The sequence below is a fragment of the Macrobrachium nipponense genome, chromosome 8 (genome assembly GCF_015104395.2).
Source record: "Macrobrachium nipponense isolate FS-2020 chromosome 8, ASM1510439v2, whole genome shotgun sequence".
NCBI classification, from domain to species: Eukaryota; Metazoa; Arthropoda; class Malacostraca; order Decapoda; family Palaemonidae; genus Macrobrachium; species Macrobrachium nipponense.
This window is the reverse complement of record NC_087203.1, coordinates 30,840,469-30,861,987: the sequence shown is the minus strand read 5'-3', so window position 1 is coordinate 30,861,987 and position 21,519 is coordinate 30,840,469. Positions and strand designations below refer to the sequence as shown.

At 41.1% G+C, this 21,519-nt stretch overlaps 1 protein-coding gene across 5 annotated transcripts in view; it reads right to left on the bottom strand.

The window, feature by feature from the left end:
* Positions 1-17,210, bottom strand: part of LOC135223225 (EARP-interacting protein homolog) — a 38,558-nt gene extending 21,348 nt beyond the window's left edge. Inside the window, exons 1-3 of one of the 5 annotated variants that reach the window (XM_064261716.1) lie at positions 17,060-17,210; positions 12,972-13,088; positions 9,888-9,971 (exon numbers count right to left, since the gene is read on the bottom strand). In XM_064261716.1, the coding sequence (XP_064117786.1) occupies positions 9,888-9,971; positions 12,972-13,013 (126 nt within the window). In that variant the 5' untranslated portion in view covers positions 13,014-13,088; positions 17,060-17,210. Of the gene's footprint in view, positions 1-9,887; positions 9,972-12,971; positions 13,109-16,589; positions 16,701-16,797; positions 16,954-17,059 lie in introns of those variants that run through there. The other 4 variants (XM_064261719.1, XM_064261715.1, XM_064261718.1 and 1 more) reach the window with 4 other exon arrangements.
* Between the last annotated feature and the right edge of the window lie 4,309 nt (positions 17,211-21,519).

Sequence of the window (21,519 nt, the reverse complement as noted above, 5' to 3'; positions counted from 1 at the left end):
GGTCTGTCATCCAGGACGGAGCCGGGGCTGCTGTTGCCGAAGCAACAGGGCCCGGACGCACCTGTCCGACCAGACCAGCATCGGGAGCAGCGGCGCCAGGAACGGGAACGACATCAGCAGGTGCGGGCATCACAGGAACGGCAGCAGACACGGCAGGATCAGGAACAGGAACAGCAGCGGTGGTCTGGGCAGGTACGGCAGGTACAGCTGGTCGGGTCACCGGCAGAGACGTCATCGGCACCGGTGGGAGGTCCAGGGGCGAGCTCTTCGGGCATACAAAGTCCGGACGCGGCAGCACGGCAAACCCAGGTGGCGGCATCACACTCCCCCGAGTTACGGCGACTGGCCCCTGCACCGATGTTGTTGGTGTTACAGAGACCGCGTGCTGGGTGTACACCAGGTGAGGAGGTGACGCGTAGCCAGGTGTTGTCAGGGTCGTGGTGGTGGTTGTTACCGTAGCGTGCGTAACCGCCACGGAGCCAGCGAGATGAAGGAGCAGCCCCTGGACACTCGGCACGCCCTGCAGTCCCAACGACGCCCACACCTGTCCAAGGTCATCCTTCACGGCAACCGCACCTGAGGAGGCAAAAGTCGGGTGGTTAGAAGGATCCCCTACCCGCTCGCGCGAAGACGAGCGGATAGAGGACCCAGAGTACAACTCTACGTCGGGGTACCTAGCGCCCTCCTCCACACTCGACACATCGGGAGAGGAGAAGGACCATAGATACCCCCCCGAAGGGGAAGGCGCGAGACGTGGAAGTTGAGCGGCGGCAGGCAGGAAAGAAAGACGAAGTGTCCGTAAACCCAAAGGAGTCGCGGGAGAGCTTTCCGACGACTCCTTTGCAGGCCTTCGCTTCTTCCTGCCCTCATACAATGTCCACTGCGCCTCCGACCAGTCCATACAAACATCACAGGGCTCGGCCCGGGTGCATTCGCGCCCCCGGCACCGAGCACACAAGACATGAGGGTCAATCTCTGGGAAAGACCTGAATATCCCACATTTTCGCCCTTCGGTACCCGGGCAAAGTCTCCTTGGGGTAGCGAGGCGGGGAGATTCCATTGTAATTGATTGCAGCGTAATTAGTAATATGAAGGAGAGAATAACTGTACTTACAAGCTCTTTCATACACAATTACAAACAAACTAGAAAGCAAACGACGAGCAGCGGGCAGAGAGCGAACACACACGTCCATCCACCGTGAGGCCGAAAGCAAAAGTGATTTGTTTACCTCCCAGTCGCGCGCGCGCGCCTGTCGGACAAGCAGTTAAACTACCGAACCCCTTGTTCGAAAGCTTACGACCTATCCAGCTGCCGCTAGTATCTTCCTATTGTAAAAGGACCGAAGGAATTTGTATGCCGTGTCGAACAAATACCATTCATGCTATAAAAGCAAACTGCTGATTATCCAACAGATGTGAAAAGTCTTTGAAAGTATTCTCATTTACAACTTTAAAAGTTAGGTCTGAAAGCTGCTCTGCTGAAGGGACAAGATACTGAAATCCATATTCACAATCACAATGCTACAACTACGACACAATTATTATCAAGAATAAAACCTAGGTCTTGTCTTCTTCAACTAATATCCTAGATAAAACAACTATCCCGCATTAGAGGATGTAGGAACCTACAGAATTCACGTGTCTTGAAGACCACATGACATATGAATATGGTAGTAACTTACTGGGTAGCAAAGAAAATGGAACTAATAGATTCTAATAATCCTGTTTCACAATACATCTGGTAAGGACAGAGATACAGATAAAAAGAAACTTGATAAGAATTCCCTCACTGTCTCTTCAGTCACAATATCCATGAAAAAGAAGGAATAACCTACACACAAATGTAGGTGTCACCCCTGAGGGTCAAGTAAAACAGATTTAAAGGCATCTAGAGAAATCATGGAACCAATGCCACAGCAAGATCAAAGGTGAAAGTAGAATCTGCATACATCACACAACTATAAAGACACAGGCAATTTATACCACATGAGGTATTCATGCAGTACCCTGTCTGAGAATATAATACTAACTAAAAAAAGGTAAAATATGAACCTACATATAAGCAAAAATTGCACACAATAGCAAACTGAATATTTTGTAATTAAGATATCTGAAACAAAATAAAGCCAATATCTTTATCATTACTCACACAGACCCAAGGCATAAAGGTAAGTAGTAAAGTAATGTTCCTTAGTAAAAATGTTATTAGTTAGTATACAATAAGGTTTTGTACATACTTACCTGGCAGATATATACTTAGCTTTACGTCTCTGACGTCACGACAGAATTCAAAACTCGCGGCACACGCGACAGGTAGGTCAGGTGATCTACCTTACCTGCCGCTGGGTGGCGGCTGTAAGAACCAATCTCCCTTTCCAGCCAGAATTTTTCCTTCCACCTGTCTCCTGAGGGGAGGCTGGGCGGGCCATCAATCGTTATATCTGCCAGGTAAGTATGTACAAAACCTTATTGTATACTAACAATAACATTTTTGTCATGAACTTTCCTGTCAGATATATACTTAGCTGATTGACACCCTTGGTGGAGGGAAAGAGACAGCAATATAAATGGGATGGAAAAAAGGGGAAAACAACACTAGTTGTAGGATGTAAATACAACCTTGGAGGTTCTTACCTGTTTAGGCAGAAGACTTCGTAGTTACTGTCTATGAGTCTGCGTTGCCTTAAGAGCTTCAGCGAGGGCGTGACCTACAGCTGACAGACTCTTTGGGTCTATCAAAAGGGATTTGGTTATCCGCTTACTTGATAGAATCCGAGCAGGATCTGTCAATGGGGATTCGCCCAACTTATATGACAGAACCTAACCACTATCATTGCAAGGAGCTCAAACAAAAATAAACCGATCACCTAACCAATCTAATCATTGTTAGAACTACGAAATGAAAAACATGCCTACCCGCATGTTCTTTCAAACAACCAAAAACTTACAACCTAACAAGGGGGAAAATATATACTACAAAGGATATGTCTCAGCTCCCTGCCCCAGCACGAATCCGCCGATACGTACGGGCCTAACCCGAAGCACTTTTCAAACGTAATTTTGACGTCTCTCAGATAGTGGTTTGCAAAGACTGAGTTGCAACGCCAGAATGTTGCCTTCATAATATTACTCAGGGATATGTTTTTGTTGAAAGTCAATGACGTGGCAATAGCTCTTACCTCATGAGCTTTGACCTTAAGAACTTTGAATTGACTTTCATCACATATCACATGCGCTTCTTCACCAGGCCTCTGATAAAGAAAGAAAGCGCATTCTTCGAAAGAGTCCTCCTTGGATCTCTTACAGAGCACCAAAGGTTGACATCATTGCCCTTAAGTTTTTTCTTTCTCTGTAGATAAAACTTTAAGCTTCGTACTGGGCAAAGCGACCTCTCTGCTTCCTCGCCTACTAATGCAGACAAGCCTTGGACTGCAAAGCTCCTAGGCCAAGGATTTGAGGGGTTCTCGTTCTTAGCCAAGAACGAAGGTAGGAATGAACAGATAGCTGCATCTCCTCTGATCCCACATTTCCTTCTAGTGCATGGAGTTCACTAACCCTCTTTGCGGAAGCCAATGCCATGAGTTGTCTTCCTCGTGAGGTCTCTAAACGAGGCAGACTGAGGCGGGTTCGAACTTAGTGGACCTCAAGGAAACGTAGCACTACATCCAGATTCCAACTCGGAATCCCTGGCGAAACCTTCTTGGATGTTTCAAACGATCTTATTAGATCATGAAGGTCCTTGTCTTCTGAAAATGTTAAGTTTCTGTGCCTAAACACTGCAGACAGCATGCTACGATAGCCTTTAATGGTTGATACCGCCAATCCACTTTCTTCCCTAAGGAAAAGTAAGAAGTCTACTATTGGGTTACAGAGGTACTGGAAGAGGAAAAGTGATGGTTCCTACACCCCCCCCCATCGCCGAAAAGACGTCCCACTTCGATTGGTAGACTCTAAGGGTAGAAGGCCTTCTGTGTCTGCGATAGCCGTTGCAACTCTTGCAGAAAAAGCCTCTCGTTCTGACCAAAACTTTGACAGTCTGAAGCCAGTCAGATCTAGAGCGGGGAGGTTTTTGTGATACCTCTCGAAGTGGGGTTGTCTGAGCAGATCGATCCTCTGTGGTAATGTTCTCGGAAGATCTACTAACCATCCAGTACCTCTGTGAAACCTACTTTTTGTGCGGGCCAGAACGGGGCTACCAGCGTCATCCTTGCTGCCTCCGATTCTGCAAATTTCTTAGTCTCTCTACCAGTATCTGAATGGAGGAAAAGCATACATGTCTAGACCCTTCCAATCTAGTAGAAAAGCGTCTATCGACACTGCCCTCGGGTCCGATATCGGAGAGCAGTAGTGGGTTGGCTATCCTCGCATTCTTGGCTGTGGCGAAGAGGTCTATATGAGGCTTGCCCCAAAGCTTCCACAGGTCCTGGCAAACATCCTCGTGAAAGAGTCCACTCTGCAGGCAGGACTTGATCTTTCCTGCTTAGGAGGTCTGCTCTGTCGTTCTTTTCTCCCTGTACGAACCTGGTAAGGAGACAAATCTTTCTTTCCTCTGCCCACAGCAGAAGTTCTTTTGCTGTCTCGTACAGGGAGAAAGAGTGAGTCCCCCCCTGCTTCCTGATGTAAGCCAGGGCCGTGGTGTTGTCCGAGTTGATCTGTACTGCTGAAGCTAGGACGTGGGGCTCGAAAGCTTTCAAAGCTAGCCAAACAGCCATCAGCTCCTTCTTGTTGAGTACCAGGTCACCTGTTCCTTCTTCCAGGTGCCTGACACTTCTCTTGAGCCGAGCGTTGCTCCCCAAACCTGTTTCCGAGGCGTCGGAATACAACACTTGGTTGGGGTTCGGAATGTGAAGGGACATCCCTTCTGCAAACCTGAGAGGGTTGGCCCACCAAGAGAGGTCCTTCTTGATTTCTCTTGAGATCTCGAAGGAGAACTCTAGGTTTTGCGAACGACACCTCCAGTTTCGATGTAGAAAGAACTGAGAGGTCTGAGGTGCAACCTTCCTAGAGAAAGGAATTGCTCCAACGAGGAGAGTGTCCCCAACAAACTCATCCACTCCCTCGCTGTGCATACGTCTTTCTCTAGGAAGGCTTTGACTTTCTCTGACCCTCGGGCTATCCTTTCTGGAGACGGAAAAGCCCGAAAATCCAGAGAAGAAGCCATTCCGAATCCCCACCAGATAGATCACGATCCTTGGAACTGGGGATCAACTGAGACTTTTGAAAGTTCACCAAAAGTCCCAGAGACTTGCCATGAAAAGGGTCTTTTGTAGGTCCTCCAAAACATCTTTTCTGCGACTTGGCTCTGATTAGCCAGTCGTCCAAGTAAAGGGACACTCTGACTCCCTCCAAGTGTAGCCATCTTGCTACATTTTTGTCATTAGGCCTGTGAAGACCTGAGGGGCTGTTGAAAGGCCGAAACACAAGGCCCTGAACTGGAATATCCTTCCTCCCATCATGAACCTGAGGTATTTCCTTGAAGAAGGATGGATAGGCACATGGAAGTAAGCGTCCTGAAGATCTAGGGACACCATCCAATCCCCTGGACGAAGGGCCGCCAACACTGAGGATGTCTCTCCATGGCGAACTTCCTCTTTTCTACAAAGAAATTCAGGCGCTTACATCCAGAACCGGTCTCCATCCTCCTGAGGCTTTTGGAACTAGAAAAAGGCGGTTGTAAAAGCCCGCTGAGCAAGGGTCGCTCACTAGCTCTATAGCCTCTTTCTCGAACATTTGTTCCACTGCTTGTGTTTAAAGCAAGGCTCAATGATGGGATCCCTGTACCTGGCCACCAACTCCCTCGGAGTCGTCGTCAACGGTGGTCTTTCCGTAAAGGGAATCAGGTATCCTTTCCGGATAATTGAGAGGGACCAGTTGTCCGCTCCTCTCTTTGCCCAGGCTTCCGAGAATCTTAGAAGCCTGGCACCTACTGATGTTTGGAGGACTACTTCCCTACTTCTTAGCTCTGGAAGAGCGTGAGAAGGATCTACCTCTCTTGAAAAGGTCTATTACCTCTCGAGGTAGAGCTCTAGAAGGAGGGCCCCCTCGAAAGGGCTCCTGTCTAGCTGGAGTCTCCTTTCTTCGTCTTCGTCTGGAAGGAGGTCCTAGGCTTCCGTGCGATCTGCGCGAGCATGTCCTGAGTCGCCTTCGCAGAGATAGATCCTGAGATGTCCTGGATTATCTTCTTCGGAAATAGCAGAGGCAAGAGCTGCGAATACAGAAGCGAGGCTCTTTGGGCATGCGATACGGACTTTGTCAGAAAAGCAGCAGAAGACTGATCTCTTCTTAAGGATCCCTGCTCCGAACAGGGAGGCTATTTCGCTCGATCCATCTCTAACTGCTTTATCAATGCACGTTAGAACACTGTTGAGATCTTCTGGCGAAAATAGCATCCGGGTTCTGAGTCTTCTTAGCCAAGACCCCCAAAGACAGTCAAGGAAGTTGAAGACTTCCAAAACTCTGAACATTCCCTTCAACAGGTGGTCAAGCTCGTTCATAGCCCAGGTAGTCTTAGCAGACAAAAGAGCCGAGCGTCGTGCTGCATCCACCAGTGAAGAGAAGTCCGCATCCGCCGATGAAGGAAGACCCAGGCCTAGGGGTTCTCCAGACTCGTACCAAAACCCCAGTCTGCCTGTAAGCTTGGAAGGAGGGAAAGAAAACACAGTCTTCCCTTTCTCCTCCTAGAAAGCAGCCAATCACCAAAACCTCTCAAAGCCTTCTTCATTGAGATAGTTGGCTTCATCCTCACACAAGAGGAAACTTTCGTCTTCTTCAAAGTCGAGAATAAAGAGAGAGGAGACGGAGGAGCGACGGGAGTAAGGGTGGAGTCTCCAAACTCTTGAAGAAGGAGATCTGTAAGGATCTTATAGGACAAAACTGAAGAGTCCTTCACTAAATCCTCTTCTGAAGGTTCAACTTCATCCACTGAAGAACCCTCCGCTTCTTTACGAGGGCGAGTTAGACTTCTCTAAAGAAGTGCGTCTGTCTAGTGAGTGTCTAGTAGCAGTCTGGCGCCTATCAGGGGAAGCCCAAAGCTTCTGGAGAGCTCCTTCTCGAATGAGTCCTTCCTACTCCTGATTGGAGTGCGTACTCTTTGATCCTTAAGACTACTCCTAGAATCCCGGGCTTCCAAAGGGGAGCGCCTGCTAGGAGAGGAGAGCCTACTATGTTCAAGGCGCTTAACAGGATCCATGCGCCTGTCCAAAGGAGAGCGGCTGCCAGGCGAGCTGCGCCTACCATGAGGCGAACGCCTACTAGGCTCTTGGCGCCTACTTACAGTAGAGCGAAGCCCTGGAGAAGGTCGCCTACTAGGTGACCGACGTCTACCATGCTCCACAAACTTCGATCTAGACTTGTGTGTCTCTTCAAAAGGTAGTCTCCCAGAAGAGACATATCTTTCAGGCTCTACACGCCTGTCCCGAACAGAGCGGCTAAGGAGAGCCGCGCCCTATAGGAGGGAAAAGCGCCTATCTTCGCACCGCGCTTGGGAGCGGGAGAGCTTCTACTTGGGGATAGCGCCTACTAGGCTCAAGGCGCCTAACAAAAGGCGAGATCCTGTCTCTTGACGAATCCATTAAAGAGGAGGCTCTCTTATCCGGAGATTGAAGGATCTTCGGAAAGGAGCAAGAAGACGAGGCTGTACGCCTGTCTTTAGACGAGCGCCTACTAGGCGCTAGATCCCTTTCTACTGGAGAAATGTAGTCACCACGAGAAAGCTTCTTGGGCGATTGACGCCTGGAAGACGACAAGCGCTCTGCCGAGGGAAGAGAGCGCCTCCTTCCATCCGCTGATACAGGAGAGAGAGCCGACTCTGACTGAGAAGGTAACACAGGCGAAGGAATCCTAGACTTCTTGACAGGGAGAGAGAAGTCTTTCCAACGCATTCCTCCTGCCAAGGAGCCCGCCAGAGCCGAAATCTGCGCTTGCAGCCCAGCAAGAATCCGAGCTGGAGATCTTGCAAAATCCTCCACCGGAGAAGAGCTCAAAGCCTACTATGAGGCGGAGAACTCCTGCTCCCCTCCTGGGTTTCTTGTCTCTACTTCCGCCTCTACTGGAAAAACTTCCGGGCTGGAAGGAAAGGCGCCAGGAGCCTTCCAGGCTCTCTTCAGCGGCGCCGCGAAGAATCCGAGGCGCTCCATCCTCTTCTAGGCGAAGGTGAGGAGAAGAAGAGAAGGACATTGGCGCAATACCTCCTTCTTCGCGCGAACAAGGGCAGCCTGGGTACGAACATCAGGATCTACCGAGGGGACGCCTGATCGGTGGGAGTTCTCCCTAACCTTCCCTGCGGCTGTTGACTTTCCTCCTCCACTGGGACTGGGAGTCTGGAAGAGGTCTAGGCCTGGAAGCATTAAGGAGCCGATCAGACGCACCCTCCACTGCACTGGGGTCACTGCACAATTCACCTTCACTACTCTTACCTTGCAACGAACGAATCTTCTTTTCCATGCTAAGGATCGTGGCTCATCAGGTTGCCACTTCCGTAGTCGTATCCTTAGGTTCGATGCAGGGCGCAGGAGCTGAAAACTGGAGAAGGTTCTAATGCTACAACAGGATTTTCCTTCTACCTCGCTAATACGAGACTTACTAGAACTTCTAGACGAAGCCTTTCTCACCCTGTCTTTCTCTAACTTCCTCAAGTAGGAAGTAAGAGCCTTCCATTCACCCTCATCCAACTTCTCACACCTCATTACACGGTTAACAAAAGAACATTCTTTTCCCTCTACATTTAAAGCAAACTGTGTGAGGATCTACCGTAGCTTTCGGTAGTCTCACCTTGCATTCATCCATAGAGCACACCCTAAACATGAAGAAGATTTCTTAACCTCTAAATCAGGACATCTTGAAATCAAAGAAAAATCCAAATCAATATCCAAAAACAATCCACAAACATGCGTATGCCAAGCCAACAAGATCAGGTACTTCAACCGAAAGTCAGTCCATAAATCCACGGCAACGAGAATCGAATAAAGCTGTCAGGAGGTAACAACCACAGGTGTAGTCATCACCGGCGACAGAAAATTTATGAATAGAAAAGGGAATGGTTCCTGATACCCGCCTCCCAGCGCGGGAATGGGTACTAACCACCTGGCCGACCACTGCGTGTCGGAAGTTTTTAAATTCTGTCGGACTCAGAAATACAGCTATATATATACCTGCCAGGTAAGTGTCATGCATAAAATTATATATTACTAAATAAGAAAGAAGAAAATGAACAATCAAATAAAGTTTTTTCATAAGCAAGTTAGACAGAACTTGGTACGTATCTACATTGTACTACATACAAATATAATTATTGAGAGACTATCAATGATTAGAGAGAAAAATGTTGCACATGAAGGGTTTGACAAAGAAATCAATCACAAAGATGTAAATGAAAGCAACAAAAATGACAAAGGGTATGAAATACATTAACTTTCCTTCAGATAAAGGCAAACAAAAGACAAACTCACACGCTGACAAAATACAAGTCGTCATATGAAAAACAAGCAGTGTTTTCTCCTCAGGGATTAAGACCTTACAATTTACAGTATTTATCAGAAAAAAGTTAATTTGCTTCTTTTAATTAAGTATATCATAGATTCTGCCAAGATCTCTTACATATTCAAGGGCTTTTACAAAAGCAGCCCTATTACTATGACCACCATAATAGTTTGGATTAAGGAAATCTCTTTCCTTTGTTATTAATAAACCACAATAATCCTTCATCAAACATGAGTGGACCATTATGTCTTACAATTAGATAAATATTACCACCAATATTCTACCATCATCCGTTTCATCTACTAGGCTCAAGTATTGCTCTCTGTCTCATACTATACAAATATGACTTGGTTAGGCTGATTTCTACGAATGATTATCATTTACCAAATATCAAATATTAACTCACTCACCTGATTAACTCTTCTTAGTGACTGGGTTCCAACAAGAAAATTTATCTTCTCTGTTTCAGCTGTATGAGCTGCTAACGCCCTTGCCTACACAACAAAAAATGAAAAAAAAATACAGGTAAATATAACACTCTAAGCATTTAAAAACATTCACAATACATAACCATTAGTACCCAGATGCATAAGCTGTGCTAAATACATATTACACATACTGCACATATCTTACTAGCTGCTCACAAACAAGTTTACCATGAGTGAAAAATATCATACATGTATGACAAAATTCACCAACTGTGCACTAGATCTCAGCAAATAAATTAAGTTCTTAAAACTAACTACTACTACCATATTACATAGTTTTGTAGTAAACACTAAAACTTCCAATGTATACCTGAAAAATTAGGAAAAACACTGACTGTTTGTTGGTGTCATTAGCATACAGTGGGTATATAAAGGCAAACACAGGTAACCACAATCATCATAAATATATTACAAGACATCAAATATATTTTACAGTAAAACAAACTTTATTGTTACACTTGCATTCTATGCCAGCACTATTAGATTAAGGCTAGTACAGTATTCAACGATCATTGCTGACAGTACTAACATCAGAGTCTGAAGGCAATACTTATCAATGCTTATAATAAGGCATTCAATAGCACACAAGAAAACCCAGAAACCAAAGACAGGCCTAACAGCGCAGAAACTCCACTTAGGAAACTTTTGACAAAAGAAGAGGAAGTGGAGAGCCCTAACCACATGTATAATAGCAGGAATAGCTGCTATTTACATATCACTTCTTACTGCCAACTTTAAATTTCTCATAAGGAATATGCTACCTAAATATCCTAAGGCTCATGGGCATGATAGTCTATGGAAGGCTGGATGATAGCTAAAGACCACTTCTCCATCATAGTGTCTTACAATAAACATTAAGCACAGCCCTCCAGTGATCTGACTTGGGAAAACAATTATACTAGTACTTCGTTCACCTAGGAACTGACTGCCAGTAATCTTTATGCACCAAACATGCCTCTTGCTGTAGTGTGCACCTATACTAAGAAAAGAAAAATGGAGATGATCTTGAACACATTTAACTGAAAATTCCAAGTTTCATGATTGGAATCAATTGCAAAGATCATATTACATTAATGATTATGCAGAGATGTAGCAACCCTTGATGGCTGACACAGAGAGTAGCTTCTCCCTACGGAGGAATATGAGGAAGTCTGCTACTTGTTGAATAGAAGTTCTGACTGGGAAGAAACCCTGTTGATGACACCAATCATGGTAGACAGCCCATTTTCCCTGGTACACAGATGTAGATAATGATCTGAGAAAACCGAATATCTCTGTTCTCATACTGCTTGGCGAGAAAAGCCTTTTGCTTACAGGAGATACTGGATAGTCTCCAGTTGTGAAGAGATAGGGACCGTACCAATTGGTGGAACTTCTCAATGTGTGGTTGGCAAGATGGTTGTGTCAGAGGGAAATCTCCCTCGGTGCCTCAGTCAGCAGAGCTAGAATATCGGGGTACCATTCCGCATGTGGCCGCATGGGAGTCAATAGGGTCATCCTGAGGTTCTGAGAAGTCATTACTCTGTTGATTACTTGACAGATCAGGCAAAAGGGGAGAAGGGTGTAAACGTCCAGGTTGTCCCAAGGGTGATCCAGGGCATCTGCCACGGCCCAGGGATCTGGAATGACCAAACAAAATACCTCCAGTTTTCTGTTGTACATATTTGGTCATAAAGAGATCTACTGTTGGAATAGCCTTTTTGCTACTTCCAGATGAAGTGACCACTTTGTTCTCAGCTTTAGACCCCAAAGACTTGGTTTGTCTGCTACAACATTCCTCTTGCCTTGACTGTATCTGGCTGAGAGATCCACTGAGTGAGTCATCACCCACTGGTGTAATTGTACTGACAATTCGTGCAGTTGACAGGAAACTAGCCCCCACTGTCTGTTGACATATGCTACCACTGGTATTGTCAGACATGAGGACCAAAGAGTGCCTTATCACACTTTCCTGAAATTCCTGAAGAGTTAAGAAGCTGCTTTTAGCTCCAGAATGTTGATGTAAAGCTGTCTGTCTTGGTGATCCCTCATCCTTGAAGTCAGATGATCTTCCTAGTGTGCTCCCCAACCCTTGTTCCAGGCACTGAGAACAGAAAAATCTCCAGAGGGGGAGAGTAAAGATAAGGTTCCTGTTATCCATCCACCATGCTATCCTATCTCACTTCTTTTGAGAGAAAGGAACCTGGAAGAAGGGAGAATCCCTTGAAGGGGACCAAAACCCTTTCCATCTCCACTGAAGGGATTGAAGTTGAAGACCTAAGAAAAAGCACAATCTCGCCCCTTCAGTATTTGCTGTTAAGTGAGCCAAGTATGAAATATAGTCTTGCCACCAGACTGCAACAGTCTAAGGAAGGTGGCACTCTCCTCACTGTCACTAGCCATGGAGGCAGAAGCGATCTTACCTACTACTGTCGGCCATAGGTCAAGCCATGAAACAACCTGAAATAGCAGTTATCTCCACTGTAGCCGACAGAATCACACAAACAAAAAAGAGAATGAAAAACCAGAACATCAAGGCATAAATGGGCAGGAAGTGCTAAAAACAACCAGCTTCTGAGTGAGAGACAACGATCGTCTTGCTTGGAAGGCAGTTAAGAGAGAACTGAAGCATCACAGCATCTGCTAGGAGGAAACCAGGTCGGGCTCCACCCACCTCTTTCTCAATTGGCTATCTCCTGTTGCCGCCAAAACCTTATGCTATTAATAATTATTATAACCAAACTCCAGCTAGGCACTTGAGAAAATCCCCTTACTTATGTGAACAAATTAATATCAACAAAAAAGCATGATGACTTGGCTATTTGAATCACTTAGTTACAGTAATTGCATCACTAAAGAATTTTAATCACTATATAAAGCAAGGTCAAGCATGAATGAATTTAACTTGCATATTCCATAATGTACTGCACATCTTACCTTTTTTATGCTTACATACTCTATATATCAACAGTATCTTTATAAAAATAAAAAATTAGTATGTGCTATTAATAAAGAAACTATACTTACTTGGAAATCTTCCAGCCCATATATAACAGGAGCATCATCCATTGTAAATTATGTGATTCAACTCATACCACAAAAGTAAACTTCTTCAGAGAGAAGAAAATTGATCCTCCAAGCAGTCTGAAATGGAAAACGAATTCCTGAAAGCCCAAAAATAGGTGTCTTCAGTGCATTCTGTCATAATATTAAATGCATAAATGCCAAACTAGACTTGCACACAACTTATTGCAAGTGCACATTATACCATAAAAATACAAGAATAAGTCTGAGGAAATATTTAACAAATTAACAACAGTATGTACTCTAATACTAAGCCCTTTTTGTCAAATTTATGAATCCAAGAACTGAAAATAAAACAATTTCCAACTCCTAAATAGCATGAAAAACTCTCAGCTGCAGAGAGACCATATAAAAATAATTTTGCCTAAGGAAAAACTGGTTTTAGTTATTTAAGGCAAGAAATTTTTATTTGTTAAAACATTTTTGCCCTAATCCAAAGACTCTGTGAAACATCTAAACATGCTAGATCCACTCAACATAAAGGTTTCAGCATGTTAGCCCTAAAACAGCTGACTGCACCTCAGTTTATTCTTTCTTGGAGGCTAAATGGAGAGGCAAGAAAAAGTTCCACTCGCATGTATAAGTGCTATTGCACCTATCATCACCTTCCCAAGCCAAGTACCAGCTGTGGTGGAGTTATATTAGTTTTGGTGGTGGTTCTTCCGGCTGTTCTCTAGTCCACAGGTGCATCTATGTTCTTTATACTGTCACCTTCCACAACCATAGCTGTCCCACCTAGCTAACCTAATCAATCACTAGTCTAGAGGTAATCAATCACTAGTCTAGGGGTAAAGTCAAAGATTCATTGATGCCTGTATTAAACTAAATGTACATAGACAAACAAAGTAATGATAGTATTCTTCAAATGCTAGTTATCCTGCAAGGATAACTAGTTTTTACCACTGGCTAAGGTTTCTTGATGTCATCAAATTCTTATCAACCGTAACAGACGGCTACAGATCTTGTCTGTGTTTCCCTTATTTTGACACACTAACAACAACAATGATGCTGAATTACTCAAAACATGTGCAAGAAGAAATATGTCTCATGTCTGTCATCAGTATAGAGGAAAATCCCAAAACAGAGATACAATGGAACTTGCTGGAGTTCATCATGTCACTCCTAGTTCTGCCTTACCTTACACTTGGAAATATATAAGGTTGAGAATCCCCCAAGAACAAAGCTAAACTATAACTGGATTTAATTGTGAAGAAACCTTTCATATAACCACCTAACCCATAACCTTTTAGCACAGAAACAGGTCTACTATTTATAATTGTGGGAAGAATTTGCCAGTGTCCAGTAACTAACGAGAAAAAAAAAATTATTTCTATATGACATAAGGTATGATATAAGGCGAATTGAAGGTGGTTGTCTTGAATAATGCTGTGTTTAGTTAGTTAGAAAATATGAAATCTTGATTTGTCATATCCTAATAGGTGACATTACCTTACATCATTATATTTTTTAACTATCATATTTGTAAATAGAGTAGGTAAGGCACTCAAGGCACAATCCAGTAGACGTTAACATGATTAAACAGAAACTTAGAAAAATTTCTGAGCTTTTAAACATCTACCATAAAAAATCTAGCTTCCCTTATCATCCATTTGCCCTTAAATATTTAAAAAAAGGTGCCGTAATTATGATTAATAAACTAATATCTCACCAAACACGTAAGCCATAAAACCACTGTTTTAGTATTTCCCAGTCTCACAACTCAATAATTGTAGGGTATATATCTCACTGGGGTAAACGAGAATTGCACCAATAAGAATGGTACAAAAAAAATCCCCCCACCCCCCCACCAGCCTAACCCCCACCAAAAAGACAGCAAATACATAAGAAAAGTGTGGCAAAAGAAATTATTTATATATTCTAATCTAGCTTCACCCCAAATGCAAGGATCTATTGGCTCCTTAACCTTCATAAAAAATTACACCATGGTACTTACAAGAATACATCATAACTTAAACCTCCTTAATTCAAAGTGCCATGTTCTACCTGAAAAGGGGATCTTGCACTACAACAGATACATGAATACCAATGCCTCATGTTTTGGAAGTCTGAATTATTATACACTGTTCTTTGTGTGTTACTAACAAAGTGAGTAAAGGAGGCCCACTCCTCTCCATCACTTGGCTTTTTTCAGAAATAATATTCAATAGTAATTTTATAGTCAACATAATTGTAAATTCCTGTGATTATTACATATCATTGACAGTGATGGTTTTTGTGTCCAGTGGAGGATTTTTTATGTGTTAAAGCTATATTTTCAACAGTAATGTAAAAAAAATCAAATGCTATAAAACTTTGGTTAATTTCCATTTCTCCTGTTTTTTTAATGAAAAGTACTGCAGTGGTTATCAAATGCTGCAAAGGCATGAAAAGTCAGAGGAGTTGGAAATGTGCATAAAATGAGAATAAGAGCACCACAAGTTTTTATGGTGAAAAACAAATCATCTACTGTACAACAAAAGATCATACACTCTATGAAGAACACAATGAATTCTGTTTTGGCCTAGGATTTCCAACACAACCTCATGTATCCAGCCAAAGATGGGAGCCACTGCAGACCAGGGATGGGTATAAGTATTATTTTTTTTTAAATCTGCCAAAAAATCTTATGCATCTAAATTTAACCACCCCTAATGCATTGTTCCTTGACCGGGTCTAAGGAGGGATGGGGGGGAGATTGCCCACTCAGTTCTATTGTTTTTTTTTACTTCCAGCCATTTCTAAGATAGCCTATACCACATAGTATGTAATTATCATCCCTAGGGATGTGTTAAGGAACAAATGGGACTGGGAAAACTCACATATCCTTCCTACATAACCATTTGTACTAGATAAAATTTATTCATAACCTGACCCTTCACTTCAAGAAAATCCACTTCAATTATCAACACTTGGACACTGGCCTGAATTCAGTAATGGCAATAAATGCCTACACTAAGCAGCTTCACTCACAGGTAGGTTTAGTCCTCAACCTTAAAAGAGTCTAGCGGCTACACCTATTACCCCCAGGCTAAGGGGTAAACGACCAAGTGGCCACCATTTCACTTGAAATGACTACTTTTTTCTACTCAATATCAATTGGTGAAACAGCAATAAAATTACATCTTTAAGCATTCAAAGGATTGAAATTTGATCTTTTGAATGGATAAAGATGTAATTGTATGGTTGTTGTTTCACCAATTAGGGTAAATATCGAGTGGAAAAGGTGGTGTTTTCTAGTGAAATGGTGGCCATTTGTGTGTTTACCCTAGCTAGCCTATGTTTCAGTCAACAAGCTAAATTATTATCCTCAACTTACTAATGATCCTGTACCTACTACAAATCTATTTAAGGGCGAAAATATCTTTAAAATTAGGTAGGCTATGACCCAAGTGTCTCGAGTACGTCTCATGGTGGCTAACCTAAAACAGGTTTTGGAGACAAAGAACTAGGCTACACCAACCACCCAGAAAAAAAATATTTGCCGGGTCTGCCGATGCAAAATCGATGGATTACAATTTTCCTTGAGATATCTGAGCATACAACTGAAATAAACCACATTACCTAAATTAGCTACATGGCCTGCTAGCTTCCAGAATAGCTACTAGGTACCTAGTATAGGTACTACTACATGTTACCTTTCCTTGCCACTACCTACGACCTATATCTACTAGCTATAGATTACGGTGCAAGAATCAACAAAGATTTTTCTCAAGTCAAGAAACTTAAGTGGTCATTCACAGACAGCAGCCAGTCTTGACTTTAGTCTCACCTACGCTAAGATCGTTTTAAAAACGAGCGAAGAATAACGACTGAGGTTTCTTCATAGGGAACGTCATTGTTTTAACGTGAATTACGGGCCAATTTACGGCCCATAAGGATGACAACTGTCAGATTGGCAACGTTCTTTTTATCCTTATTCTGAGTTTCATGTTTGGATAGTTATAACATTCCTCAATCTGCTTTTAACTAATCAAGTAATTGGTAAACATCCACTAAATAAATTACTATTAGGTAATAATCACACTTTATACCTTACAGATCCTTGAAGATTGTCGAAGATCTTTCACTCTATAAATTATCAAACAATTCACGTTTCGGAGGGGGAGTTCCACAAGTTCTGTTTACATGGTGTTGTTCCCTGCGAATTATATTATCAGTCAAGAGAGTTACAAACTTCTAAAAAGTATTGACCTTTGTTTTTTCTTTCTTCGCCGCCATTCACGGCACGGATATTTACGATTGAACTTAATTCTGTTTTTCAGCATACGCGATATGATTTTATGCCAATCATCATTAATTTCTTAAGACATTTCTCCATTTTACAGTTAACCCTAAAATTTGGGGCTCAAACTGTGTAATATCACAATTTATCATGGACCTAATGACAAAATTTTAAAAAATTTGTTCTCAGTGAATGTAGGTACAGTCGTCCATTAGTAATTTATTCCCATTTAAATAGGCTAAACAGACTGCTGTATATTTATTTGTTTAGTAGTGTATTTTATTTGTTTCAAAATATATCCTTGTGATTATTACGATACTGGTCTTGCTACTCAGCTAAGAATCACTTGTGACTTTCTGCTGGTAGTCTGATTATGATGAGTTTGACTTCAAGACATTTATGTAGCGTATTAACTAGTGTTAGTATTCAACTATCCGGATCAAAATAATAAACTCGAATTAGTAGTCAACTATTCGGATCAAAATAATAAACACAACTATCCAAAAATCATATTGAAGAAATAGCTTATTTCCCTTCAAACTGGAAGCACATCATTATATAACATGCCTGTCTATTCCATCTGAGTATCATATTTTTTTTAATATAACTGATGATTTAGAAACGTTATTCATTCATCCCTCTAAAATATACTTCGTATCCTTCATACATTCAGAAATCAGCGTTTATATGTTAAGGTGATAGATATATTTCACCTGGGAGGGAATGCCAAAATGCGTTTTTCGAAATTGAAAAGACTGTAACTGGTTTCCATATAACTTTGCAGAAAGGCCCCTAATGTACTAAAAATAAGAAATAAAAAAATCCATTAAAATTAGAGTGCCTTCACCAATTATGAGATGAAAGTTGATTTTGGGTCAGTTCTAAGTTCTGTAAGTATTCAGAAAAGGCAGTCGATCTTTGTATTTTATTTATTTATTTATTTTTTATAACCCTATTGATATAAAAATCAAAATAAGAGACCACTTGTACTTGTAAACTGCTAACGTAATTGTATATTCCTATATATCACCAGTGTAATAGCTTTATTCGAGTATCGCAAGTGCTCAAGTGGTGAAAATTAAAGGCACATTTTAAACCTTAACATCTCAGTCATTTATCTTTTTTCCTAAAGCTTAAAAAACAACAGCTTTTACAACGGAACCCTACGAGTTTTGTTTGAAGTGAATTCGCTAATAAAATCAAAGTCCAACTGAGTGGTAATTTCATGCTCTATTGACAATATGGCGAGGTTTGACAATCTGAGCTGACTCACATAGTTGATCTTATAAAGTTTTTGATTGGTTTGAACTTGGAGAAGCTTCTCTCACAACTGGCAACACTTATTCCGACGGTTAAGAACAATCTCAACATTATAACAATATTTGGAACACAGATATCAGAGTCGATAAATCGCTGTTCAGTGTTCCAGTCAGACGAAATTTGCTAGAAAATCTAGAATTATGCCAGACCAGACCTGATCAGAATATGCCAGTGGCCCTGCCTCCAACCCTTAGTTACGCCATGATGATGATGATGGTGATTATTATTATTATTATTATTTTATTATTATTATTATTATTATTATTATTATTATTATTATTATTATTATAACAGAATCCACGGACAAGAGTGATTGTTTGTGAAAGTTAAAACACATGAAAGACATAAGCGCTGAAATTTCACAGAGGCCATGAAGTACTCAACTGCCACTCGAAAAACAAGATTAATTTTCTTAGTTAAAAATAAGTTTCTATTGCCCGTTCTAATATCTCATCATGTTAAAAAGTAGAGATAAAAAATTGACTAACAAATCGATAAATTTTGCGTTCAGTAACACTTATTCCTGATCTCTGTCTCTCAAATAAGTGTTAACAGAGCATGGCAAAGTCCACAGCAGTCAATCGCTTCTCCCGGCTAATATAAAAGAACATCTGCCTAGTTTACCCATTCAATGAGCAAAGTTTTCTCTTTTTCCAATCTCGGGTCAGGTTTCCGTAGGGAGCACAAAGCTTGCCGAAAAGATTTTGTTTTTGAGAGACTATTTATATTTCTGCTTCTAGACGGGCTGCTTAGGTGATAAGACCTCCAGATACGATTAAATAAGGTCGATAAGATCTCCAGATAGGATTATATAAAGCCGATAAGATCGATAGATTAAATAAAGCGATAATCTCCAGATAGATTAATAAAGCCGATAAGATCTCCATATAGGATAAATAGCCGATAAAGATCTCAAATAGGATTAATAAAGCCGATAAGATCTCCAGATAGGATTAAATAAGGTCGATAAGATCTCCATATAGTAGGATTAAATAAAGCCGATAAATCTCCAGATAGGTTATAAATAAGCCGATAAATGATCTCCAGATAGGATTAAAAAATAAAGCCGATAAGATCTCCAGAGATAGGATTAAATAAAGAAAGCAAGATAGATATCTCCAGATAGGATTAAATAAAGCCGATAAGATCTCCAGATAGGATTAAATAAGGTCGATAAGATCTCCAGATAAAGGACCTTCATAAAAGCCGATAAGATCTCCAGAAGGATTAAATAAGCCAATAAGACTCCGATAGGATTAAATAAAAAAAGGGCCATAAGATCTCCAGATAGGATTAAATAAGGCCGATAAGACCTCCAGATAGGATTAAATAAGGCCGATAAGATCTCCAGATAGGATTAAATAAAGCCTACTCAATCTATCAGCAAATCAAAACTGTATTTCGTAGCCCTATAAAACAAAGTAAAGTGACCTCACGTTAACTAGAGCACTTCGTGGCCTTGTCGTATCACTCGTTAATAAAAAAAAAAAATACATAGCTGGGTAGATTAAAGTGGTAATAAAATGAGTTACTTGTCAGTTTTGACTGGTTGAAAACCAGAGATCCTCTGGACGTTAATAAGTTTATATTTGGATTTCCACCTGCATGTTCTTGAAATGTTAAGATTTTAAGAAAAATCAGTGAATAGTCATCGATGATCTTGACTCAAATAAAAATAAAAGATGGTATTTTTTTAAACTAATAGAACAATTTCATTCAGATTGTAAACATGAATTATATATATATATATATATATATATATATATATATATATATATAATATATATATATATATATACATAGGCTACATATATAAATTTTTCGCGTGTAAAAGTAAAAAAAAAGCTTAACAGTCATACATACATACAAACAAACAGACATAATAATAATAATAATAATAATAATAATAATAATAATAATATAATAATAATATAATAATAATTTTAAATTAACATAGGACCAAAAACATGGTTGAAATATTTATATTTCTTCATTTCTTCCCTCTTACTTCTTTTCTGTTTTTCTTTATATTCAGTTGGGACACTTAAGAGCACTGGACTGCTCTTCCCACTGGCCTTAATTTACAAAATGGCTCATAGATGTCAAGAAGTAAATGTAATGAAAAAATTTAAACACTTGTGGAAAGGAAAGATAATCATGCGGAAATTAAGGAAAAAGACGATAAACCGATAAACGAAAGAAGGAATAATTAAAAAAAAAGACATGAAAAACTAAACTAACTTGTTTTTAGACAACGCTTTGATTACTTATTATGATAATGTTGGCACGATTACGATCGTGTTTAGTGTCAACTGAAATATGGAACAGCTTCTTATTTTACTAAGTTTTTGTTATGCAGTGTGACAAGTGGCAAGAACACAAGAAATATATATTCTAATACAGAAAACACGCACAAACGTACTCTTTATCAATGGTCTGTTTTCCTAACAGTGTCTGGCTGTTGGGAAAATAAAAAGAAAAAGGTTACTCGCACTTTCATGCTTTAACTGCGGAATCTTTGATAAATTTCCGGTGAAGCCAACTCTCTCTCTCTCTCTCTTCTCTCGGTCCCTTCTCTCCTCTCCTTCCTCTCGTCCTCATCTCTCTCTATCTCTCTCTCTCTCTCTCTCTCTCTCTCTCTCTCTCTCTCTATATATATATATATCTATATATATATTATATCATATATACTATATATACTATATATATATATATATATATATATATATATATATATATATATATATATATATATATATATATATATATATATAGAGAGAGAGAGAGAGAGAGAGAGAGAGAGAGAGAGAGAGACGAGAGAGAGGGAGGAGAGAGGGAGAGAGAGCAGAGAGAGAGAGAGACTTATCACTACAGATATCTATCCAAACGTACAAGAGCGATTTTTCTTACCAAAGTAAACAGTGCTTGTACTCAGTCTCCCACGTCTCC